The following is a 26,689-nucleotide window of genomic DNA, read 5'->3' on the forward strand; positions in this document are numbered from 1 at the left end:
AACAAGTACGCACTGATGGGAAGTGCAGCATGCTTTACTTATATGGCAGCATACAATTCAGTTTCCAAAGGTCACTGAAGGTCCAAGTAATTCCTAAATAGCTCTTTGCAAACCCATCTTTAATTTTTTACTGATTTCATGGGACAGCAACTTGTGAAAAGATGAAGGAAGTATCTGTAAATACTTCCACTTAAAATTCATAATTCCTATGAAACTCTTGAGAACTATTTTTTTTTTTTGACTGCAAATATTAAATATTTCTTTGAAACATCATAATTTCTTCTTAGAGGATGCTGAATTCAATCAGAAGGCCAATACCTTGAAGGCAAATACCTCAGTAACTTACACAGAAATACCTGAAATGCTGGACAATGTTCTCTCTCCAAAAAAAAAAAACCTTTTTTGGTGAATCTGAATGCTCATGAAGTTTTAAACAAAGAAAATAAACCATACAAAGGCTCACATACTCAATGCAATATGCTATCTGCTGTTGCAGACACACTGTGCCAAGAGGGTTCTCTGAAGAAAAAAGCCATTAGGATTCATCAGATCCTTCACAGCCAAATGTGATATTAACATGCCCAAACTGGATTACACTGCAGTTTTAGAGGTGTGTATCTTTTATTTGGCACACCACAAGATGAGCAAACATTTCAAATGGCAGTTATGGAGCCAGTAGGGGTTACTGCAGATCTGATCTGTGGCAGCATCAGCCACAGTGACTTAAGGATGTTAGGTGATCAGAAGGGAAAAGTAACAATGGCAGCAAAGTTCCAACAAGCTCCTGGGAACTGCAATTTTTATGTCATTTGTGGCTTAAGTGTATAGAGAGGTTTTTGTTCACATTGTAAAAAAAATCTGTGCATAGCATTGTGTGAGAAGGTTTTGTTCTTTTCCCAGTGAGCTGACAGAAAACTGAAAACACTGTTTGGTTGGTTTGTTGCCTCGTAGCACACTGGTGGGGATTTGTCCTTTTGCTTTGCATTCAAAGGGATGACAAGCTATCTAAGCTCATTTGCCAGAATGAGATTTCAGAGAAGCTGGACAAAGGTTTGCCTCCAATGAGCAGCAGCACATTGGCATCGCCGCTAACTTCATCTCCTGCAGCTGCATGCTGACGGTTGGTTCCCCCCTCTTGTTCCACAAGCACAGCAGCAGCAAAAGTCTCTTTTTCAGAAGAGAGAAACAGAGGGGCAGACCTGTCCTTTGTCAAAATGCTTGTTGCTCTCTTTGGATCTACTTCCACCTCTGAAGAGGTTTGAAATGCACAAAAGCCCACTGGCTCCAGAGGGAAGCTAAAGGTTTTCATTTCAATGGCACCACTGTCCTCGTTGCTGAACGCTCGATATGCAGGCTGCTGGCGGAAGTAGCTGCAGAAGTGGGAGTGCTTTGGGATGGTCACCAGCTGGCGGTGCTCCTTCCTACTCTTCCAGTGACTGGAGAATGTATTGAATGGAGTGAAATCTGAGGTAGTTTGAAAGCCAACGCCAATTCCTAGCATGCAGTGATATGTTTTAGGAGAGAAGTTTGCCTTTGTAATGCTACTTAGCTTCTTCCACGTCTGTGTATGGAAATGGTATTTCCAGAAGTCTTCATTAGGACTGGAGTTGGAAATCCCTCCACCAAAAACCAGCATTGAGTCTTTGAAGACTACTGAAGCATGACCTACTGCTGGAGGAGGTCCTTGGCTAAATACAAGAAAAAACAGCAATTATGGGGAGACCAACAAGAATCTAACGATGACTTTAGCCTCTATTTTTCTTTTGACTCAAGAGAATGACCACCAAACAGCTGCAGTGGGGCATCAAAATGGTATTGCTGACAGCTGCACCAACATGTTGCCAACAGCTCTCCCCAGCAAAGCCAACTGGAGCTTCAGGGATGGCAGTGGTACCGGGTCTTAATCTGAGTAATTCCTATCTTTCCTGAAAGGGAAACATTTTTCTCTCTGCTTGCATGCAGTATAAGATTAATTCTCTTTCTGCGTTTAGTTTGTATATTCTGTACCTTGTTCTGATGTTATACCAGCTGCTGTTTCCAAAGTCCCACTTCCATAAATCTTTCTGTTCACTCAGCCCCGCCAGTCCTCCAAAGAGGTACATGGCTGTACGATAAACTACTGCTGAATGACCGTGCCGAGGTCCTGGGCCAGTGCTGTGAGATAGGGTGGAAACATATAGCCATTTTCTTGTATCTGAAAGGAGAGCATTAATTCATAAATTTACCGATCTTATCCTGATATTTGAGAATGGATTTATTTCAATAACAAAGTAACTACTTTATTGGAGAACGGGATGTTCTGCTCTAACCTTACTAAGGTAGAAGTTAACAGTTTAATTTCTGACACTGAAAAAGTGCATAAACTTAAAATGAAAATATCAGATGCTGTATGGCAGATGCCATGGAGATTTTATTTACAGAGCAGTTTTTTCTACAGCTTAGGTAATTCGTTAGCACTGTCATGGAAAGATAATTTCCTAGGTAAAAGAGGGAAAATCAATCAACTAAAACATTCTTTCATTAACGTCTGTGTTCATTCTTCCTGAGAGGGAATGAAGGATAAGATAAACCATCATTCATTTCAACACGGCTCCTGAATGGCCAGCAGATAACAAAAGCTTTCCATTTTAGAAAGTCTCTGGGAATCATCGGGTTTGCAGCCACCAGACTGAGGATGAATATGCCAATGAAACCATCTCCTGCCAGGTTTAGCTCTCCGTGGTCTGTTCTAGACTTGAGATTCTGAAGATGGCATCAGCAGGCTGAAGTCATGGAAGGTCTCTGCTGCAACTGGAAGTTTTTGGTAAACCTTGAAGAAATTAGTGAATAGAACCATCCTCCCTGATTTCTCAGCTCTAAAACTGGCCAATACTGCAGAACTTCCTCCAATATAAATCAGTCCAACTCATTTCAGCTGGGGATTAGTTTAATTGACAGAATTCGTAATTAAATGCTGCTGAACAGAAGCCAAATGTAACTTGCCACATTACTGCTGATAGGAATTTTCTTCACAGAGTAAGCCATGCTATTCCACAGCAGTCATCATTTTTCACTGATTGTACTGGATCAAAAGGTATCAAACTTTTAAACTTACCAAAATGGAAAGTCCAGAATTCCTGTGAAATGCCTCTGATGCCAACATATCCCCCATAGATGTACATGCTGGCACAGTATACCACTGCACTGTGGCCTTTTCTGTTAGTAGGTGCCAAACTCTGAAATAGTTTAGTAATAAAACAAAAAGAATTGTTAACAGACAAAGTCATATCAATCTGCCTTGGGAATATTTCCAGGTAATGAAAACCATTGCTTTGGGTTGTGTTAAAATTCTTTGAAAATACAGGATAAACCCACAACTGAAGCAACCCCACGAGTCATTCTTTACACATAGTGATATAAACCCAATCCATTAGACCATTACCTCAATGCTTACACTGAGGTTTCATTTAAAAGCAGCAATATCTCAAGGAGTCAATGTGCTCAGACTAAAGAAATAAAAAAATGCTTCACATTTCAAAATGTATTAGTGTGACTACCCATCTGTTTTCAGACCCCTGTTTTAAGAGCATTCATGCTAGCAATGTATCATTTAAAATTGGTTTTCTTTATAAGGATTTTAGAAAAACAGAAGAAGTGGTAGAGGGCTTAAAATTTCAGTGCTATATAGAAAGTTAAGAGCAGTAATCTTAAAGAAGGAAAAAGCCTTAATTATTGCAAGTGCAAAGAAATAAAGTGTAGCCACATGTCTCTGAAGAGATTAGTTTGGAACTGTTTGGGGGAACATATTTCAAAGCAATCTGTTTAATCAACAAAGCAACAGGCATTTGATTCACACATTCACCACTTCCTGGCTCCTTACCTCCATCTCTGCTGGTACGTCGTGGCCCTCTGTCCATCTTGCAGAATCTGGGGGATTATTTTAATAAAGCGCAGTTTATATCACAGACCACAAGAGGACACTCCTCCAACATCAGTGCTTCAAATTGCAAATCTAATTTTCAAGTAAATCTCATCTTGGTGTTTTCCAGTGACAGGGATGAAGAAATCTGCTTCCCCTAACGCAGCAGTACTGGGGAGCTGACAGCTTGATAGTTTTCCTGTATCCTTATCTTCTATCAAAGCACCGAGATGCCATATTGGATTTTCTGTTTCCTAAAGCTAAATTTCACAATGGAAAAAATAACCTGTGGCTTTCTGGATTTGAAGAATCTCCATTTTTTCCAGTGAAAGTATGGCTCCTGTTATTTATTATGTAAACCTTACAACCACAGCCTTATTCTTCTCATTCCTTTTCACAGATCGCTTAAAAACAGTCCTTGGATAACAAAAACCACTGATCTGAAGGACTGCAGGTACCAGATATTCAGCTTCTGGTAAGAATAAGGAAGAATTACAAGTCCATGTTATTAACAGCTATACTTGCAAGGAAACACTGAAATAGTGACCACGAAAAAAAGGCACAAAACTTCTGAATAACTCATTCACAATTTTCACTGGTAAGTACTGTGAGTAACAAGATACTTTCTCCTATTAAATGTAGAAGCTTCTATCTGAAAATCTCTGCTGTAGCAGCAGGTATTTCCATGTTGGAAAATAAAGACTAAAACAAACCCGCTGACTTAAGGTTACGTAGTGAAGCAGCAAAGAGGCCACAATGAGGTCAAATAGAAAATTTGGGGCAAGGAGGAGAAATGAAAAAAGAGACATGAAAATACATTATGCTTTCCTAAATAATAATACTAATAACCTTGCAATTAAAGGAAGAGCTGATTCCTTTGAAAGTTTAACAGTCTAATTTCAGAGGAAAACTATGTCCTCAGTTTTACACACATTTCTTCTTGTAGAACCTAGGGAAGGCTTGTTACAAGCAGCAGAAAGTGGCTTGGTTCTTGCTATTTATTAGTAGCTATGGCTTTGGAATGTCCTAAGGAAGAGACTGGCCTGTGTATCATACCTGTGTCATATATCCAGAGAGGGGTTTTTGCTTGTGTGAAGGCAGAATCTACCATTCCACCAAAAATATACAGGGTGCCCTGCAAAATGGAAAAATATTTGCCATGTATAGGTAGGCACATAGCATGAAAATAATTGCAAAAATAATTTTGAAATGAAAAGACTGGCAGCATCAAAATATAACCAACAATAATGCATAGGATAACCTATTAAGAATTCTTGAGGCAACTGCAAGCCACCAACTTTTAGCCATGTTTTTATCCTCCCCAGTAGGAAACCCCACTGAACATCATGCTGTTTGAACAGGGACAGCCCCCCAGAAGCACACACTTCCTCATCAGTGGGAAAACGTGAGGGATGCACGCCTGGAGCTCTCCAAGACATTGCTCAGGTAATAATACTAGGTTACGTGTAATTGTAGGAGGATTGCCTTGCACTGCAGCTCCTGATATCCTAAATTCTGATTCCCCTTCACAAGTAAAGCTGTAATTCTTATTTGTCTTCACTCCCCCGTTCCTTTTCTATGCAAGTTCCTAAATGAATGTTTTCATGCTGTTGCTTATCATGCAAATGAATTCAGAGCAACTGTTACAACTGTACAGCTAAGTCAAAGAATGTGCTGCCAAGGTCTGTATTTTGTATTACTATTATGTACTAAGTGTTAAGTGAGGAAATAAGGGAGCTGCACATGGCTGCTAAGCTGAAATGCTGGGACTTGATACAGAAACAATCCAGAACAGTGTACAGCTACATCCAGAAGGGCACTGACATAGAGGTCTGGTATTCCAGTACGTAATAATAGATGGCATTTTATTTTACTGTATGTTAGCAAAAGAAATGTTAGGATATGAACAATGAAAATTTTCCTTTACTACCTTATAAGCCACCATTGAATGTTCTTCCAGTTCTTCTGGTCCATCTCCTGAGCAGTCCAGCATTTCCCATTCATTCCTTGCTATAAACCAAAGCTCAGGTTAAGACAGCGATGAACTCAACGTTTAGACAAAAAGAAAAAAGTGAAAGGATCAGCTTTGGATGCACACCCAGAGTCAATGAGGCATGAAGGTTAAGAAGCACTTCCTCATTTTCCTGCTTTGCTATTGAGAAGAGTGAAAAACTGCTGCTCTGATGCAGGCCATCCTAAAATAAAGCCTTGGGTCATCTTTCCCGTTAGTTCAGACACCTCCCCCACAATTCCACAATTAAGTACATTTTTCTGTGTAGCAAACATATGTGGAATGGCAGTTTGTTTTTTATTTTAATGCTATACAGTTAGCTACACCAAAACCCAGCTATTCCATGAACGCAGTTCTGAGTTTTATCTACTAACAACAATTGAACAGGAAACACTATACATTAAATCTCAGAAAATGTCATATTTGATGGTGCATTACTAATGCAGTCTTACAAGGTATTGTATTCATGCACTCCTTTTGTGCACTCTTCCATGAATAAACTATTCCCATGTTAAAGATTCAATAAATCTCTGTCACATCCTTAGCTAGAAATAGGATGTTGTAAATGAATCAGTATTTTTGGCCAAACAAAAGAGCTCAGATCTAAGCTTTCTGGGACACCTACGACAGGAACAATCCCACCATTTGCCCAATGATCATAATGTAGTTCATACATTCTTTGATCTCTGAAAACATTTACAAAGCTTAGGTAGCTGCTTGAGGTAGAACGTTATTTTGATGGAGAAACACTAACCAGAGAAGCTGTTAGCTCTGGAGTGTCCCCTGTTTCAGGATGACTGGATGCATTTTTCTCTTTGATTTTGACCAGTAAGTGAAGGGGCAAACTTACCTATATTGTACCGCCAAAAATCTCTGAGACTGGTGGTGTTTCGCCCTCCATAGAGATAAACAAATCCTCTGCAGACAACACAGGCGTGTTTGTATCGATCGCAGGGAGAGGCCTTCCTCTGGGCTGCACATTTCCAGTCACAGTGTGCAGCTTTTCCTTTCATGCTGATAAGTAGGATCCTATCCAAGTACCAACTGCAAAGAATGCCAGGGGAGGTCCCACAGCATCACAGACAGGGGTTAGACCCTCCTTGGTCTGTAAAAAGACAAATATATATATATATATATAAATTAAAAAAAACTAGATATAAAAAAAAAGATGATGGGAGGGAAAAAAAAAGCTTCTGCTTTACGATAAAAGATTCCAATGTTTTCCTTTCATTCCCATCAATCACAACCTGACCGTTTTTGCTATGATAACCAGAGAAAAGCATGTGCAGTGCTGATTCAGAGCCTTATATCAGCTGGCCTGGAACAGCCGTGTTCTTGAAGCTATTTTCCAAAGCGTGTTGGTGAGCAGAAGTCACAAACTACAACGTCCTGCACCTGCTGTAGATAAAAACCAAGGTTCTGTCTGTTTTCTCTGTGAGTCCCAGGTAAGCTGTACTTGAAACAAAATTGGGAAAGAGCAAATACACAGATAAAAGTAATTCATTAGCACTTGTCCAGAATTTTCTTAGACTTTCATCCATGAAACTGCTGAAATTAGGATCTGGAATTAAAAAAAAAAAAAAGGCACTATCCCTTAATTTGCCACAAGATGTCACTGTGCTCTGTGAAGATGGGAACACCAGGACTGTAGCTCATCTCTCAGCCCCTTCAAAATATACAATGCCCAGTGTTTTAAAGTACGTTTTCCTATGAAGCATTACAGATCAGCACTAAGTCAAATCCTGGGATTTGTGTCGGTGACATCACCACTCCTGATTTCAAGACTGTTTCAATGAGAGCTGGATTCTCCTTTGGGATCCAGGACTGGAAAAGGACAGATAAGGATCTGTTGGTACAGACACACCCTGTGCATTAACTCTAAGCTCAGTGTAATGAATGTGCAGCAATCCATTATTTTGATTCTAGACTAGTAGCAAGGGAAATGCAATGAACCTACAGCTACTTAGCCCAATAATTTCTAATAATAAAAAAAAAGCATACCAAATTTGCCCCAGATGTATAGCAATAAATCCATTTACATCCACAGAGAAACGTAAGTGCCTCTGCTGCCCACAGCCTTCCTGCATACAGAAGTCACAATGGAGAGTTTCCTCTGGGAGAGCAGCAAACTCTGACAATGCTCTCTAGCCATGTCAGGAGCAGAGGTGTAAGCAGGTGCTTGGGGTGCTGGGTCTTCACATTGTGGGTGTGCTGAGCCGCCGTGCGGTGCTCAAAGGCTCTTTGGGGAGAGGCCTTGAATTAAAGCTTGTTTTCCAGGTTAATTCACCAGGAAATGGCAAAAAAGCAGAAATGCTTCTTGTCTGATCAGAAACCATACCCGGGTACAGTTTCCTGCAAACAGTAATTTAAATTTTCTTTTGGCCTTCTACTTCCCTTCTTACGGGAGCATTTTGTTTCCAAGAGTTTTCAGTCTTCTGCCTCTGTTCCCACACACCTTGTTTCAGGAGGTACTTACACAAAGGAGCACAAATGCATACCACAAATGCAACCCCTTCTTTAAATGCTTTCTCATATGCTCAAAGGTTCCCTTGTTTTCCAAAGCCTGAGGTTTTTGAAAATTGATCCTGGCAAAGTTAGTTGTGCCTCTCTCAGCTGAGTCCTTTGTCAAAAGCAAGCTCACGTTTGAACCAGCAGCAGCCTCCTGTGCTGGTGGAAGAGGCCGGCGTGGTACCTGCTGAGCTGCCTCCTTAAAATGGGATTGACTCCATCAGGGTGTGCTGAGCTGGTGACAAAGCTCAGCTGTCCCCAGGCAGTGCAGGGGAGGGCTCTCTGCAGCACACATATTATCCCAGGTCCTTCGGTTTTCCTACAGCCCAGCATCCCTCTGATGCCACTGACTGCTCCTTAGAGATACCCATAGCAAGTTTAAGCTGTTTGTACTTTATAAAGCCGTGTCTGAACTGTTACTTTGACTCCTGAAACCACAATGCTAAAATTAGACAGCGTGCTACAAGTGAGAAGCTTCAGGAATTAACTATTCCATTTGCAAAAACTGTATTTTCACTGCTGATGAAATTTGCACTTAACGATCCCAGTGTCAATGACAGGAGGGTGCCCAGGAATTGCTTACAGCACAGATCCCTCCAGGACAGGCTGTACGTAATCAGAGGAAAAAGAAAGATTACGATAAAACAAGCTACAGAAAATGGCTACAGAATATTAATAAGGAATGCATCTAATCCTATCTAATTTTGTTTCATTTATTATAAAGCTTAGCTCTAAGATTTACCATTGGTAAGACTGGGATAGATTCAGTGACAAAAGCATTGCAAGACAATCCCTTGCAGCCATTCTGTTAAGGCGACCTATTCAAACTGAGCTAAATTCATTTTATGACATTTTTTTTTTTTCTTTTAGCATTTTGTCTGAAAGAAGACAAGATTGGCAGCATTTACAATGGTGTGTGTCTCTTTATTTTTTTTTCCCCAGGCAAATTAGCAGTTGTGAATCAATGATGCGTTATATGTGCCTAAGTCCATAATGCTTTATGGCATGTCACCGAAAAGGGAAAAGGCTGAAGCCATGAAATACAGCTCCTCTCTGACTCGACCAAACCTGTGCAGCCATACCCAGTTCATCTCTTTTTCAGCTACTTCCACAGAGAAATGGGGACAAAGACACCTCAGTGATAAAGCACTGTAAGTTTGCTGATGTGTTACTGCTATTTCTGATATAATTTAATAGGAAAGAAAAAGATGATAGGTCTCTGCTGTTAATACTTAAAAAGTGCTCGTCCCCTTGACTTTTATTTGTTCCCAGTTAAAACTGGTTATTCCTCTTCCTAAATATTTCTCACTATTATTCTTCCTACACAAACCTTGACTCCCCTTATATAAACATCCACTGAAGATGCTCCTGATTTCATACAGAAGGTCAGCAACAAAATGCAACCCACGTGTTTGCCAACGCTGGCTGAACTCCGTGTAGGGCAGGCGAGCAGGATGCAGGACAGAAGGCCAACCTGGCTTTAGGGGTCTCCTCCCATTCTCACCTGCTGAGCATCGGCATAGAGCACGTGGAGGCAGACCTGCAATCACTGAACACATCAATTAACAAATTGCTTCATTCCACAATTTGGATAAGTTAACCAGCTCGAATCTTACCCTTCATCGATGGTATCTTTAATTATAAACTTGACTCCTAGATTGCCTTTGTATAGAGCCAGGCTCATAAAGTTCACCGACTGCCCCCATTACAAGTCCTGCTTTCAGAGAAAATCTGCTATTCTTCTGAAACTGATGCCACTGAGCTACACTCTCTGCTTCAACTTTCTAAAAGCAAGATTAATTATCCAATAGGAAGCTCTAAATTCAGCAGGATTAAAAAAACAAAACAAAACCAAAATAAAAACCAAAAAGACAACTCGGGACATTTCTGTGCAACTTTTCCCAAGCCAGCTGTAATGCACAAGAAATGGCTGCTGCTCTCCAAACTCTTCTGCCGTTTCCTCCTAAAAATAACCCCCATGCAATCATTCCCGATTGTCAGACGGTGGAGACGAGGACCTCGAGAGCTGCAATTAGCACAGTAACTACAGCACAGAGCGCTCATCAATTAATGGTGCCACATTACTGCTTCATAATGAAAATAATTCAGGAAATGTGGAAAGACAGAAATGACTCCAGGAAATGTAGTTTATATGCTCATTAGATAATTATTTATATTTCTATTAGATGTGGTTTCTCAGACGAATGGTTTATGTAAGTATTTCTTAAATACATGCTCATTAAAGCTTTTCTTCTACCTGGGTCCCCCGGTTCATTTCCATCTGTTTTCAATAGACAGAAAAGTTTCAGATTTAAGAGAATGGAGCCTTTTGGAACACACTGAGAAATGGAATCACTCGTTGGGGGAAAAAAGGAATTTCTGCTGTTGTTAATGGCTGAGCCCTCAGCACCTTTCTGTGCACAGTACTTTATTTTCTTCCGGATGCCTCAGTACTCTTCAAAAATAATTAATTTGAGCAGGTCTTCCTGATTCTACTTATCGTCAACCCTTTGCTTTAGTCCTGGCCTTATTCTAACAGCTGCTCCAACACGACTGCATGAATAAAAAAAAGTCTTTGAGCGAAAAATCGTAAGGAAGGTATGAAAGCCTGTTTTGAACAAAACCACTTGTTTTGTTTGTTTGGAATAGTTTAGAACGGAGGGTTTGCGGTTTTTTTTCAGCATATCACACGTACTGCTATTTTCTTAACGTGTGTGCTAACTCTCAGTAACTCAAGGTTTGCTGTTTTGTTATTTCTTAAATTGAAGTAGTTAGGAACTGTCTCCGGGTTAAAAATAAAATAAAAATAATACAGAAACTGATTCTCAGAGACGCTTAGCTTCAGGATTTCAGCATTTCAACAAGCGGGGTGGCTCTGGGAATACAGAATAACAGTAATATTCCCATATTAGTTAGAATTCTGAGGGCCTTGCTTTGTGCTGTAAATGTGCAGTTCCTGAGTGACTGAGCACGCAGCCGGAGGAGCCGGGGTGCAGGGAAGGAGAGGGAAGCTGGCAGCTGAAGGACAGGGCAACGTGAGACACACGGCGGGACGCACGGCTCTGCTCTGATGCAGGGGCTGGGAGGAAGGCCGGCACTCTGGGGTGAAACAGCACCATCCCTGTTCTCTTCGTAAAGCTGACTGCACAGATCTGAAAATTTACAGAACATCTGAAGGGCTTTCATGTTAAATAGCTCTTATTTGAATTTGTACAAGTGAATTCAGGGTGGCATTCTTATCATTGTCACATTTCAGTGCTCCCGAATGCGTTCTGTAGTGAAGAGGTATTCTGAATGAAGCGACTACTGCAAAGCAGCCACATGTAATTAGCACTTCTATATGACATATCTTCTGTTCTCTGGCACACAGCTACTGTTCCTGGAGTGTACCTGGAGCACCGAGGGCAAGGCACCCTTACTGCAAAGCAGATGAGATTGCAGTATCTGTCCCTGAGAACACGGCTGCCTGCCTGCTTCTGGAGCGCTGCGGGTAAGCCGTCGTCTTCCTTTAACTCAGATCCCAGTCATGTTAAAGCCCAGCACTGCAGATTTATTATCTCTTTTCTTTCTTGTTTTGTGGTGTTTTTCTTTCGTTAACTGACCTTATTGATATCTTCTTCCTGTATTTTTTTCCAGAAGAAATCTGTTCTCTTCAGTAGCGTGTAGCACTGCTGCCTATTATAAAGCAAGTCCTAAAGTAGTAATACATATAATAATGTAAAATAAAGCAGTATAAATATATTTATAATGCCTTTATAAAAATATAAATGTATTTTCTGTGTGCTAGGTATATTGCCTATTTTTAATAAAACAATCACAAATCAGTTTGGGATAATGCAGTAAATGTTTCATCTATTTCCCAAATATTGTGGAAGGAGTGGTATCTGGAAAAAATAATTCACTAAAATATTTCTGGAATTGTTACATCTTTGTTTATAGAAGAAATCATCTTTTTCACTCCATTGAAATAAGTCTTCTGGTACAGATAAAACATAAATACATATATTTCTACTTATTTTCCGTTTATTTTCCTTAATAAATTAGAGTCTGATTTTTTTATAAATGAAAAAAAAAAAAAATAGACTATTTAATTTTGAGTAGTAGATCTCCCCAGATAAGCCCTTAAATCTGTTTTCCCAGAACTGCAATTAACTACTTGACTGCAAACCAATTTTTGAGTTAAGTTTTTGGGAAAGAGCTTCCAGAAACAGGCATCAGTAGGTGAAGCAGTTTTGGCACTTAATGGAAATATAAATGCAGTGCCCCAATCATCCCTGATCAAAAGTTTATGCTCGTAATAAATGTGAGTATATATGGGTTTTATTTACTTCTGGACTTAAATGGCATGCTAATTTTAGAAGTCTTATCTTTTTTATTTTTATTTAAGGTCATGCTGATGACTGCACCCGCAGGGACGGCAAGTGCTCGTTCTGTCTTGTGGTCTGACTATGTACCCAGGATAGATGGCCTGATTGTAAAGTGTCACGCCAAAAAGATGATCCTTTGGACATCAGCTGAGACAAACAGGTACTTCTTCATGTTCTAGATAAGGCACAGGGAGAAAATACAGTTCCTGATTCTCACACAGTTCCTTTCATCCACACAGATGAAACTCCCACCACAAAGGGCAGACTAATAGGGATTTGGCCTTTTACCCTTTCCTTGGAAGCAACTTGTACTCTCACCAGTGCAAATAGGTCATTCCAAAGCACAGGTCATCACCCAACCACTCAGAAACAGCAGCTTTCAACATTCCTAGAAGGCATCTTTTGGGGATTTCACAAGAACTTTCCTAGCCGGATTCCTTCAAGATAGAGTAGGTAGATGCCTCGAGGTTCAATGTAATACATCTGTACTCAGGTGTAACTGAATGTATCTTCTTGACAACTCGTGAACTGCCATTAAAACAACTTCCAGGTAATTTATCTCCTATGGGCAACTCTACTTGCACTGAACAACAAAATGTTCTAGGTTAGGAAGAAAAAATGCAGTTGAGATGAGTTGGTGGCTGCACTGTCTGCCTACTATCCTCGGGCATGAATTACAGTGCTATGATATACAGTGCACAGCTGAGAGTACATCAGTTAAAAAGTGTTAACTTTAGTAATAAAATGTATGCACGGTAATTTTACTTGCTTATTGTTTATAGTCTCTGGTGGAGGAAAAGAAACATCTAAGGTTACACTTGGTTATGAACTCAGTGTAACACCTTACTTTATGGAAGACAGACAGTGTGCTTTTCCTGTCCCAGAAACATTTTGCCCTTAAGACAAGCACAGAACAATGGACAGGGACAATATACAAGGCTGTGAGAACTGCAAAAGCTGTAGCTTGAAGAAAGCAGAAAGAAACGGCATTTGACAATGAGAATAATAAAATATTCCAGCTGGCAAATATTAAAACATTTAGATATGATGGTAGATTTGCAATGAATTTAGATGATACATTGTAGTAGAATTCATAAAAGACATCATGACTTCTTTGTTGAAAAAGAATCAGATGGCACAACTGGAAAGACTGTCAGTACAAAAAGGAGCTTTTATAGAGAAAATGAATTTAAGCACTCACATGAAAGATGGTTGCATAAAAACAAGATATGATTGCATAGCTGGAATAGATCACACACAAAGGAGTAGTTTGGCGAGGAAAGAAAAGGTGTCAGGCACGCAAAGTCAGAATGGCTGTGCTGCCTCACAATAACCTTGATGCCAACAGCTTCTGGGCTGCACCAGGAAATGGAAGAAGTACAAACTCACATGCTTTCAATATATAAAGAAAACAGAAAGCATATGAGTAACTTTACACATGCACGTCGATGGTCCAAATTCAAATGGAATTACTCATGTGAATAAAACCAGTGATAGGCGTGAGCATGCACAATGTAGCCTAGATACCAGAGCAAAAGAAAGACCAACTCCTTTGTTACAAAGCCTGAAAAAATGTTTTGCAAGCTGTTTTCATATTCAGACTCAGAATGACAGGGTCCATTTTTGTCCGGCTCCTGGCTTTCTGAGAAATCCCACTCCCGGCTACTGCGGTCCAGCATTCATCCCAGGCCAGGCACACTCTGGCTTGAGATTTGGATGGGCGCATTTCTTTGTCTTTTGCTGGGTGGAAGGCATTTTGTCACTTTACGCTCTTTGAGCATGGAAAAGGGAATGTGCAAAAGGAGGGATGTATGGGGAATGTCCCAGAGTGGGAAGGGAGCGCAGAGCCGGCCCCGCAGCTGGCCCCCTGTGATGGAAGCCGCTTCCTTCCTCTCGCACTTAACCTTTCGTTTCGTACCTTCTGGGTGATGGCCGTGTGCACTGAGGTGTTTGCTGAGCATCGCTGCCCTCGCCGCCGGCCCCGTTCCCGCATCCCCTCTGGGTACTGCCCCTCACCGCGTCATCTGGATTTGGGCACAAAACAAAAACAAAACCGCAGCATCACCGCCCCGCTTTGACTCGGGAGCGAATCCCGCCCGGCCGGCCCGCTCTGCCTCCCCTGGAGCACGCCCAGGGGTCGGCCGTCCCTCAGCCCCCGGGCCCAGCCGGCCGCACGTCGCCCCGGCCCCGCAGCGGTTGGGGAGCCCCGACTCATGCCCTCCAGCCCGGCCGCGAGCCCCCTGCCGTCCCCCCCCCCCGCCCCATCTCCCTCTCACCTCCTGAGCCGCAGCCGGAGGGAGGGCGGGAGGCGCGGCCCGGCCCGAGCCTGCGCGGCTGCGGCGCGGTGCGGGGGATTCGGCCCGACGGGCGCGGCCTGGTGGTGCCTCGCGGCGGGCGGTGCGTGGTGGTGGCCGGAGCGCAGCCGGGAATTAAGGCTTAGGGTGGGAAGGGAGAGAGAGGAGAGCGGCGGCTTTTGTCTGTGCTCAGCTCCCAGCCCTTTAAGTCAGCGTTTAGTCCAGAGCCTCTCTATGAGCTCCAGAGCCGCAGTCCTGCTGCTCGCTTGGGCTCACGCCGTTGGCTTTCTATCTTCTGCAGCCTCTGTAGTATTTTTTTTTCTCTCCACTTCTCCTTCACAGCTACACCAGGTTCCATAACACTGGCAGCAGTGAAACTCCCCACCCACACGGCCTCTCCTTGCCGTGTTGACATGTTTTCCTGCCCTGGGGTGGAGGCCACTGCCTCTTTGTTACTATTGTGCCCAGAAAATAGAAGTGTAATTGCTTTTTCAAGTTATCATAAGAGGACACCAATAGATATACTCGGCCCACAGCGATGCAAGGTGTATGGTCTGGACTGGGTGAATAATAATACGAGCATCTTCAACTGCAATTTCATAGAACCACAGAAACGTTTGAGTTAGAAAGAACACTTGAAGGCCATCCAGTCCAGCTCCTCTGCAGTTCACAAGGCCAGACTGGATGGGGCCCTGGGCAGCCTGGTCTAGTATTAAATGTGGAGGTTGGTGGTCCTGCATGTGGCAGGGGGTCTGGAGATTCATGATCCTTGAGGTCCCTTCCAACCCTGGCCATTCTGTGATTCTGTAACACCTAGAGCTGAGTCAGGGTGCTCAGAGCCCATATATCCCAGTATTGGAGCATTATGCTTCTCAGTTTTTCATGCTATAGGGTTGTAGGAGCTGTGGAGAGGCTGATCCAGTGCTTCAGTACAGAACTTTCCCCACAGCCTCTTAATTGCCTCCTGCTAGGGATTAAGAACAAAAAAACAACAAAAACAAACTCCAAAACATACCCACACATCTTTCATAAAAAGAAGCCTGAGATCATTAGCTAACATTTGGAAGTCCCTCAAATTAACATGCGTGAAGGACTGTGGCCAAACTCCCACTGGCTCTCATAAAAGCAGCAATCAGTCCTTCAAGCAAGATTCTCTACAGAATAACACCCAGAAGCCCCTGCAGAAGGGATTTGCCAATCTCACCATCTGACTAGATTAAAAACAGCAGTAACAATGTGATAATTGACAGGAGAAACTTCCCTGACAAGGAATGAATCAGTGTTTATTTTTAGCCTTTTCCCCCAATGCTTTATTTAAACTAAAGATTAACTAATTATTTCCGTCATTATAGCGTCCTCACTAGCAACAGAAGGTGGCAGATCCTTCTGTGTCTGCTGGTTTTCTGCAGTTCTGTTACTTCGCGTTGGCTCATCCCTTGAGGTCTGCGAGCACCCGGGATGATGCGGTTGTGGTGGTATTGAGTTTTCGCTTGGCCTCACCCCTAGATGTAGTACCCCCACGATCGCTGTTTTTGTTTCTTAAACAGTAAGTTTCAAAAAAGGTTTCTGAAAATGGAAACTGTGATTTTCCACGTCCCACCTTTGCTCCTAAGCTTTTCTTGAAAAACGAGTCAGCGGTAATCCTGTCAACGCATCTCCCCACTGCAACCTTTTGCAGTGGCAGAGCACTCCCATCCCAAACAGATAGCATGTACAGGAGCCAGCAGTAAAACCTTATCTAGGGAAGGACAGCTCACCTGAGAAAAGAGTGGCAGAAGATTTGTCACAGAATAAATACAGGGAAGCTGGTCACACTGCCAGTGACACCGCATAATGCCTGGGTCTGCTCATAAGCTTTTAGCTCCTGCTTTGTTTCAAAGCTGGAGGCTTGATGTATTTTTCTTAGAAGTTGAATTGTTCATATCGGTTTCACTATCAGAAAACGAATCACATTATGGATATCGCTGAGGGTTATTTCGCTTTTGTCTACTGCGGAACAAAGAAACATAAATGGCACTTTGTTTCATTTTTTTGCGTATCTATAGTGTGAGGATCACTACAAAAACATTTATGTTTTACTGTTCTCTCACAGTCTCAGAGCAATTGTACCACACTAAAATCTTAAACTTGTATCAGTTTTAAACGTAAAGAATGAATATGATTGTCAGCATTCAAGTGCTTGTTCTCCAGTGGAAAGTGTTTGTACATAATTTTTTTTCCATACTTCTTAATATTTCAGATAATTTTGGATGTGACTACTTGTTGTAAGCCAATTCCAGGTAAAATAGTTTATTTTTACTCTTTTACTGCATACCCGATCACTCTTAACCAGAGTAAAATGTCCTCAGAAGTGGAAGATGATAGAAGTCATGGCAAAATACCAGCTTCTTCATATGCAGGGTACTGGGCTCTTGCAGGGTTTAGAGGAAGGTCTTCAGATGCTGTATTGCTCATAGGGGCAAATTGGATCTTTGGTATCTGATCACAGTGCAAGAGATGCCTCAGAATGGAACTATACCCAGAAATAAAATATCTTTCCTCTTATTTCTGCATCTTCTGAGAAGACCATTGCAGAAATGGCTGCTTATTGGGATGGGCTCTCTGTCTTGCAGGTATTACCTGTAATGGTGACCACAGATCCCCAGATAATTTAATTTCTGTTTAGAGGCAAGATGAATGTAGAAGACAAACAGGAACGCTGTACAAAATGATTTAATCTGTGGGCCATCAGGCCAATCAAATCTGTGAATCATTCACAATCTTTCATATGCATCTGCATTGCAAGAGATACAGCTAACTATAAAGGGAACATTGCAGATGGGGGATAGGTGAGATGGGCAATAAGGTAGGTCAGTAAAGTCTGCATCAAGTACATGTTTGTTAAACCAGAATTTATTTTACTGGCTAGGGGCCAAGCCCAAAAAGTAAGGGTTCAGGGCAGAACTTGAGCTTCTAAATCTAAACCAGAAATGGTGGAAAACCCCAGTGAGCTGAGCCTGACCTTGCACCAGGCCTCAATTCCCAAGCCAGCTGACATTTTTTTTTTAGGTAAACTATTCAGCCGCAGAGAGCCTCTCTGCAAGTGCCTGGATTGCTCTGGTTCAGCAGGGCCAAGCAGCTTGGAACTGATGTGGATCTCAACTCAGTCAGGAACTAAAAATGACGTGTCACTCTGTGCATGTCCCCAGAGCAGCTCAGTTCAAGAAGATAATCTTCAAATCTCTCTAATGTATGCCAGTGGGACCGGGTCTTCACAAAAGCAGCTGTGCCTGTTTCCTCTAGAAGGAGTTTTTCTGTGATATAGTACAGTGGATAAAACATTTATCTGGGAGGTGGAAGGTCTGAGTTCAGGGCCCGTTCTTTGCAGATCAGACATCTGTTGTCACATTGATGTCTGGGTGCATCAGTATTCGCCTGAAACCAGCTTCAAAGCTCCATCACTCTCATTTGTGAGCCTGGTGAGGCTTTCTGTACAAGAATGCTCACATTAGCATGTTCACCACGGGGTAATGCCATGGCTTCAGAGAGGGCTGACAAGCAGCAGGTTATTGGCTGCAGTCAGCATGCGTTGCGATGGTGGTGGTACCTCTGAGCCCAGCAGCTCACCTCCGGCACGTTCCTGCTTTGAAGCAAGCACTACTCTCCACGAAGTTACTAATTTTTAACAGAAGTGCTCATCACAGGCCAGCAGTACTATTCGGCATTGGGTTGTGCAGCCATCAGGTCAGTACTCGCAACCCATACCAGTCACTTGTCTCCTCACTGAGGATTTCACCCATGAATACACATTTAGGAATATCCGCTGGATGGCACTCTTGTGCCATTGAGTATATAAGCATTTGTGATTTTATTTGGCTGCAAATACAGACGTCTTTCAAAGACAAAGAACTGAGTTAGCTTCTGTATGCTGTCATAAATTTGGAGTGACTTCATGTAAAGCATTCAATTTAATTTAGAATTGCAGCGTACCTGAGAGAAGAATGCGAACCAGATGTTGAGAAGCAGTATTTTGGTTATTGATTCTGCCAGTAAAGTTTTGAACAATTTATGAAGCTTAAATTCAAAGAGCAGGCAAAGAGGCTGTGGTCAGAAAAGACCAAGGGCACACAGCCTCAGTTCTTCTGTATTGCTGGAGGCTGCACTGAGTTCTAATAACTGACCCTGTTGCTTTTACATGCCAGTGGTTTTTACTCTTAAACCTGCTGTATCATACACACCATTCCATAAAGATAGAAGAAAAATCTTTTATGGCTGGCTGTAAAACAAGAAGCTACCTTAATTCTGAAAGTCAACATTTTAAATCGTTGTTTTAAAGTTTCAAGTTTCTGTTTGGAGAATGTTTCAATATTTTCTATTCCTAAATACTAGGGTTTTATTTTGAAACATTTAAAAAATGTCTTGATTATTTTTCACTTTTTTTTTTTTAATTAAAAATAAGTTCTAGTTTAACAAGAAGAATTCAAATTTTGGATTAAATCTGCATTTTCTAAAAGTTGTGACTATCACAGGACTCTGATGAAATATAGTCATAGCCACAAGAACCCTTTAATAAAGATAACACATTTGGCTTAGCTTACAGTACATGTGTTGTGTATCAATGCAGGGCATGGAAGAATACCAGGCATTTTCTGTAAATACTTTTGAAGATCAGGGAAATGTCGTCATGAAATTTGTGCTTCTGCTTTTTCTCTCTTGGTCCTCTCTTTCCCCTGTACAGATCTCCAGTTCTCCCAAATCTGAATCTGTACACCACTCTGAATATCAGGAATCCTGGTAAGTTCAAGCGCTCTTTCAGCAAAGTCACTTTCTCTACTTCCGTTTCCTCTAGAACCGGTGAAAGAGCAGTACTTAACATAAGTTGAGGCACTTTCTATTTTGGAGCTGGTAGCATATCTCTGGTTTTGGTAAGAGAAGGAAGCGCCAAGGAAGTGGTTGAGTCACCATCAATGGATGTGTTTAAAAACCATTTGGGTGTGGTGCTCAGGGACATGATTTAGCAGAGGGTTGTTAGTTGGGGTAGTATGGTTAGGTTGCAGTTGGACTTCTGATCTTCAAGGTCTTTTCCAACTTGAGCAATTCCATGATTCCATTTGTAGCACGAGAATAATACCACACTAATTCTGTGATGCTTGGCAGATTTCCCTGTGCTGAGTGTGCTCAGAGGGAAACCTGGCAGGATTCAGGTAAGCATATTGAAGGACGCCTATCCTGCCCTCCCTAGTTTTGGTTTGTTCTGGGAGTCTCCATGGGCCTAGCACAATTTGGTCTGTCTGGGAAGATAATATAAATTAAGGAATGGCTTTTATGGCTTTTGAACAACTCAGCAACCTGAATCTGTTCAGAGAACAGGATAGAAACTTCCTACACTTCTGCCCTTCCATCTCTCCACTTAATGCTGGCACATGCAGCAGTTGAAAGGGTGATCTACAATCACCCTATAAAGAACATGTATCTCCCTTCACTTTCTTTATGTTCTGTTTCCATTTGTTGAAGAGCTGGTAGTTAACTTTTTTATAAAGATTTTTTTTTTTTAATGGTAACACCGTAGGGTTATGTTCTTATTTATGGTTTCTTTGCACTAGATATTGTAGATACTGGTAGCTGAGAGAGATGCTCTGTCACAGAGAGCTTACAAGCTCCACGTAGCACAAGTGGAGGACTGGGGGCCAGAGAAATCAAGCGGTTTGCCCAAGGTCACATGCTAAATCCGTGGCAATGTTAATCTACCCAATCTGATTATCTAATGCATGTAGGCACCAAGGCATGTTCTGGTGTATGTGTGAACCACAGGAATGCTGAAACTGGGGAAGTTCATTTCAGGTTAAAAAAAAAAAAATATGAGAGAGAGTAACAAAGAAAGAAAGAATAAGAAAGGGATGCTTGGCACTACTGGAAGACTTGCAAGAAATTTTCACTTTTCCATTCTTTGAATACTTTGGAAATGCATAAACTCTTGGGATCTGCATTTTAAAATGTTGTTGCAAACTGGAATAACATCTGTTAAATGCAGCCAAGAAACATCTGGTTTTCCCTTCCCAGAACCCTGTGCTGAGGCAGCCGTTTTCCTGTCAGCTATGACGAGGAGCGAAATCAGTTCAATAGGTCAGTCTGTTCTCTCTATTGCTGAGTGCTACGTTTCCTAATAAAACAATGGCCAACAATGAGAGTAGTGAGGGGAAAAAAGATTCTCTGTAATGTACATATTGGTCTACAAAGCCAAACAACAAACAAACAAAATAATGTTTAGCTTCAGACTGAGTTAAATAACTGGTAAGAGCAGAGCTATCAAGCATTAGAAAGAGCACTTAGGACTGTATGGAACTGTAAGATTTATTAATCCAGCAATGGTCTATCATTCATCAGTGGGAATAACTGTGCAAATCTCACATTGGTGGTTGCTGGGCTTTGGATTTGGCTCTCTCCAGTGCAGTGGCCGAGGGGAAGCTGGTCACCAGCATTCAGTGTATTCATTGCAAAGCTGTTGTAACTCTCAGCTCTTGAATGAGAGGTGCTGGCAGAGCTGTAGAGTCAGAGATGGTCGATGCCTTGTATCACCATGCCTTCAAGAACTGCTCATTTCAGTGGAATCAAACTGAGAACAACTAAGGGGCGAAACACAAGAGGAGTTCAAAGGCATCAAGTAGAGAGGACTGTGTTTATGTAGGCATCAGTTCTTACATATTTCAGCTCTTGGCACTTTGATAATGCCTTGGACAAAGAAATGTTATTGAGAATTGCATCATTTCCCCCTTCATCTTTAAGAATCGAACCAAGACTCATAAAGGCATTTAGATGCTTGAGCTTACCCTGAAATCTTCAGACATTAAGATCGTAAATAATTTTGAAAGCATGTGCTGAGGTCTGGTACTTAATTTCCAAGGAAAATCTGTATAATTCAGCTATTAGATGAGGTGGGAGAACCCTCTGTATTACTGAGAATTTTTGAAAAGCTGGAAAAAGAAATTCTGTGACCTTCTTCTATGAGCATTTTGGTGAGGCAAAATGGCAATGCTTTTGGTCATCAGAGCCATATTTCTTGAATGTAATTTGCTACCACTCACTTGCCTGAAAAGCAAAACTAGATAGGAGTAGATTTTTTTTTTTTTTTTGTCTCAATTGTGACTTTTTCCCTTCATTGTCTCTGTAATTATAATACTAAGGAAGTGAGTCCTAATCTGAGTTTCCAAAATGGAATTAGAGATGCAGTGCTTTCTGTGGCAGGGCCTTGCAAAGTGCTGATGGTGTGAATTAGCTCCTGGGGTCAGGCTTATGTGCATAGAGGAAACTTGCTAGAGGCCGATAGAGTGCAGGAAGGGAAAAGGGAGTTGTACAGCCTGTGGGCAGTTGCTAGCAGCTTCCTGATACTATTTACTTGGTGAAATCTTTTGTTTCCTTTAGAGCACTGTTTGTCTTTGCTCTCTCCATCACCAGGGTTGAGTGTCTGCATTGTTCTTGTGTCTGTTGTACATTGCCCTGCACTCTGATTCAGTCTGATACTGAAGTGACTGTTCCCCAGCCAGTCTGTTGTTATCTAAAATCACGTAGTGATATGGCCCACTCATACCCCAACTAAACTGCAGCCAAATGCATTCTTTAATTAAATTAAAATCTGGTCTGACTGCCAAGACTGTGCTGTTGTACTTCATGAATAGCAAGGAAGGGCTACAATACATGCATATGGAAAATGCTGCTGACAATGAATAGTTGGGAATGGAATGTACCAGTTTACTCTGTCATCCATGGGTTTGTAGCCTATTTTGCTCAATGTTGTCTCCATCTGTTCTCTTTAGCCTCACCTGATTTTTGTATTTTGTATTTGGCACATATGCATGTATCTCAGCAGAGTTAGGGTTGTGTGTTTGGCATATCAGCGTTCAGAATTGCTGTGTTTTACAGAATCACACTCGACATTTATTGAAGAACCAGTGTTAATTACAGAAGAAATCTTACATGCTGTGAATGTTTCTACACAGCTTGTGTTCCAACTTAGTCACACTGGTTGATTTCGGATTTTCTCCTAACTGGAGCTTTATGTAGGCACGACGGACATCTAGTGGCTCAGTGGAATATAGCAAATGTAGATAAGCTCATGAAGGTGTCGGCAAAGCAGTCAATACAGCAAACATCGAAGATCTTCCCAGTGCTCAAAGTGCAATTTGAATATATTAAATGACTTTATCTTAGATTATAATACTGTAGGATTCGTTTTATTTTTGTGTTTCTGTCTACTAGTGAAAAGATGAGCAGATTCTGAAATGTTTGTAGGTTAAAATGTATTTGCTACCTATTTTGAGGAGGACATATTTTTATTCACTAAAAGAAGCTGGGTAATGGGATGGATGGACAACAAAGAACACAGACCCTACATAACTTTTTTTCTTTTTAAAACAAATGATCATTTTATTCATGGTAGTTCAGTATGTGATTAATTAGACCAGGTGATAACTGATCGCTTACAATGACTATGAAGAACTGCCAAAAAACTAGCTAAATGGATAATTTCTCTTTTTCTGCAATGCTTTGTCTATTTTTAATATGTAATTAATTATTTACTTTAGCAAGAAGCCCAGTCTGACTCATGTTTTCTTTTCCCTCCTTTATCTTTACTCTAATCAGTAACTATTTGTTATTTAATTACTTTTGTTGCAAAAGATGAGATGCACATCTTTAGAGAAGCAAGAGTATCTATATCACGTTACAAGCTCTTTTTGTATTGTGAGCCTCTTTATTTTAGGTTTATTATTTTGTCTTTTTGTATTGAGTGCTGAAAGTCCACATTGACCTGAATGATGTCAATCTATTTTATGGCTCAGTCCAGGAACAGTTCTTGACCTTATAACTAAAACTGAGAGATCAACATCCAATAGTCAAGGGCTGTTGGCTCAGAACATCTCCCACTCCTATCCCACCCTCACAAAATAACCAGTTTAATTTACACAGGAGGAAGTTAGAGTTGGCAGCAACATGACAAAAGGATGCAGCCTGTATATAAAGAGGGAAGCTTCTCCACAGATGAGATGAGAGCAAATAATTGCCAAATATTAAAACAAATAGTCTGGAGAGAGCAACAGGAGGCATTCTGTCTCACCTGAAATGCTGATAAAACCTGGAAGCCATAGGAGTGTGATCAGACTAAAAAAAAACTAATCACTTGCTATTTTGCAAAGATGTGTAACTCAAGAGGCTTTTTCTAAGGATAAGAAGTGATGACTAAGAAAATCTGTTGCTAAACAAGTGCCTTTTGTTTTTGTCTTCCCTTTTTGCTCTGAACAGGCAACGTAGAAGCTTGTAGGCCATGGTAAAACTAAGAAAATCAGCATGAAGCAAGCAGAGAGTTCTCCCATTCTGATGGCCCACGTCTGATGGCCCACTGAGGTTCAGAGAAGGATTCCCAACCCATCTCTGTGTCTTTAAAATGATACAGGAGCAGTTATCTAAGCACTGCTCAAGATTGTGTCAGGACCGTGGGACCCAGAGACTGATTCAGGCTGATGTGGAATAGGGTTGAGTTTATGGAAGTCATGGGTTCACCAAGGCTCACTGGAAGTGACGACTTTATAAAATTTTTGGGATTAACAAGTAGCAACATACCAAGAAATTGATAGCTTCTGCATTATTAAGATTAACAAAGGCATTTCTTTGGACAAAGGTATAAGCAACCTTCATTATTGTGATACAAATCCTAACTTTAAACTCCTGAGGCAGTAGTGCCCTAGAATGTACAAGGTTATATTGCTGGGGTCCCACTTGTCTCCAGATTTTTCAACAATACTTAATTGGGCAGAGACGCTACAATGAAAAGAGCTTCCAGAAAGATTTTACTGTTTGGGCCTTTAGCAATTGCTGTATTTTGGATGTGAACATAGATATACCAAAACCCTACTTCTGGCAACATTCAGACTACATTTACCAGTATTAGGGAAAATTTAACCAAATTCATTTTAGCTGACAAATCATTCAGTCTTTCTAATTCAGACATTTCTGGGAAAGAATGGCAAAGCTGAAGTATACTTGACCAAATGAAATACTTGATGCAAGTGGGATCTATTATCAGAGTGAAGAAAAAGAAGCGGGCTGGTGTTTTAATGAATGTTGATTGAATGGGAAGGTAACGGCTTCTTAAACCTCTACTTTTGTCACTGCAAGGTGGTGGTTACAATCTTACCGCTCTGTTGATTGATAGGGCAGTCCAAAAAAAAAAAATAAATAAATAAAAATAAAAATAAAAAAAAAATCTGAAGTTACATAAAATTCTGCCTGGGTAATTGCCCTTGTGAAGAGATTTAGGAAAGTTTAACAATCCTGTACTGGCCCAAGCTTAGATGAAAAGAGAGTGTACTTTTGGGATAGGTTGGAGTATGTCTTGCACGGACTGTGAGTGAAAATGGTAAATGGGAGAGCTGAGATCCAAGAACTGACATCCCTCAAGCATAAGATCTCTTACTGTGCTGGAAATCGGCCTGGAATTCCTCTGCTTTTGCTTCTGCTTTTGTTGGAGTGCCAACAGCAAAAAAACTGTGACTGCTAAACTCAGGTTTCCCCTCCTGCTGCCTTACTGCTTTGACTTTGGAAGTGATGGGTACATATTTCTAACTAGTACAGACAAATACAAATTTCCTTTAACTAATCTTCCTCTGGCAAGGTGAGTCATCTTACAGAAAAAGCTGTTTCTGCTTGTTCTCTGTTCAGATCACAGTCCAGTCCAAGCTCCAAAAAAGGCCAAGCCAGTAGCAACATCTCTGACCCTCTTTGTTCTCTCATAGTACCTGAGGGAAAGCTGGAAAGGCGTCTGTAGCTGCAAGCTTTCTGCAGGGAATGATCTTCCTTGGAAATTACTTTGAAAGAAGCTGGCAAGGATCCTGGCAAGAACTTAGCCTTTTCTGTCCATGCTTTCCCATCTGTCAAAACATGGCATAAGCCTTCCCTCATTCACAACATTATTGTGAGGATTCATCAGTTAACACGTTTACATCACTGAATGGGATTTCCTATTCTAAATCACCTGGACTTCAGTTCCTAGGAACACAATTGCATGTCACCATTCTTAAAGACCTTTTCTCATACCCAAATTCTTCTTTGCTTTCTGCTACTGCAGAAATGCAGTTGATGCTAGAGTTGAACTTGGACACCTGAAAACAATTTCTACAGTCAAACTGAATTTTCCTGAGCAATGAAGTAATCAGCAAAGGAAAAGTAATTCTTCAATTTCTGATTTTCCTTTTCATTACTGTTGGAAATGATTTATTCATCATTGTGCTTGTGACTAAAATTTCTCAGGACTTTTCTGACTCCTTGGTGTTATCATGAGAAACAATCTTAATGTATGTCATGAGGAACAATCTTAGCATATATTTATGAAACACATTTCATTTGAGAGATGTCTCAGAGGATTAATTGTGATCTAAAGTGGAGTTATCTATAAACATAACTCCACTGCAAATATCAAATGTGTCTGTTTTGTATGCTGCTGGAGTCCTACCACTTGCCACAAAAAGGGAACTGTGTCTGGAACAGAACACAGCAGAAGACCAAAATGTTTTCCAGTACCTCAGACACGAAGTGTTCTAAGCAACTGAAATTGCATAGGCAACCTAGGAAAGCAAAATGGTCT

At 41.1% G+C, this 26,689-nt stretch overlaps 1 protein-coding gene across 3 annotated transcripts; it reads right to left on the reverse strand.

The window, feature by feature from the left end:
* Positions 1-10: 10 nt before the first annotated feature.
* LOC104911795 (leucine-zipper-like transcriptional regulator 1 homolog) lies at positions 11-15,482 on the reverse strand. Of its 3 annotated transcripts, none has more exons than XM_085227555.1 (10): positions 15,061-15,482; positions 14,703-14,808; positions 12,020-12,092; positions 6,760-7,014; positions 5,829-5,908; positions 4,955-5,033; positions 3,860-3,906; positions 3,095-3,215; positions 2,008-2,194; positions 11-1,688 (listed from the first exon to the last, which is right to left on the reverse strand). In XM_085227555.1, the coding sequence occupies exons 4-10, from the start codon at positions 6,920-6,922 to the stop codon at positions 986-988; spliced, it is 1,380 nt and encodes a 459-aa protein (XP_085083681.1). In that variant the 5' UTR covers positions 6,923-7,014; positions 12,020-12,092; positions 14,703-14,808; positions 15,061-15,482; the 3' UTR covers positions 11-985. The 3 variants fall into 3 exon arrangements, with proteins under 3 accessions (XP_085083681.1, XP_085083682.1, XP_085083680.1); XM_085227556.1 differs by having other exon boundaries at positions 12,020-12,109; XM_085227554.1 differs by lacking the exon at positions 12,020-12,092 and having other exon boundaries at positions 15,061-15,481.
* Positions 15,483-26,689: the final 11,207 nt, after the last annotated feature.

The sequence above is a fragment of the Meleagris gallopavo genome, chromosome 7, assembly GCF_905368555.1.
Source record: "Meleagris gallopavo chromosome 7, MGAL_WU_HG_1.1, whole genome shotgun sequence".
Classification (NCBI taxonomy): domain Eukaryota; kingdom Metazoa; phylum Chordata; class Aves; order Galliformes; family Phasianidae; genus Meleagris; species Meleagris gallopavo.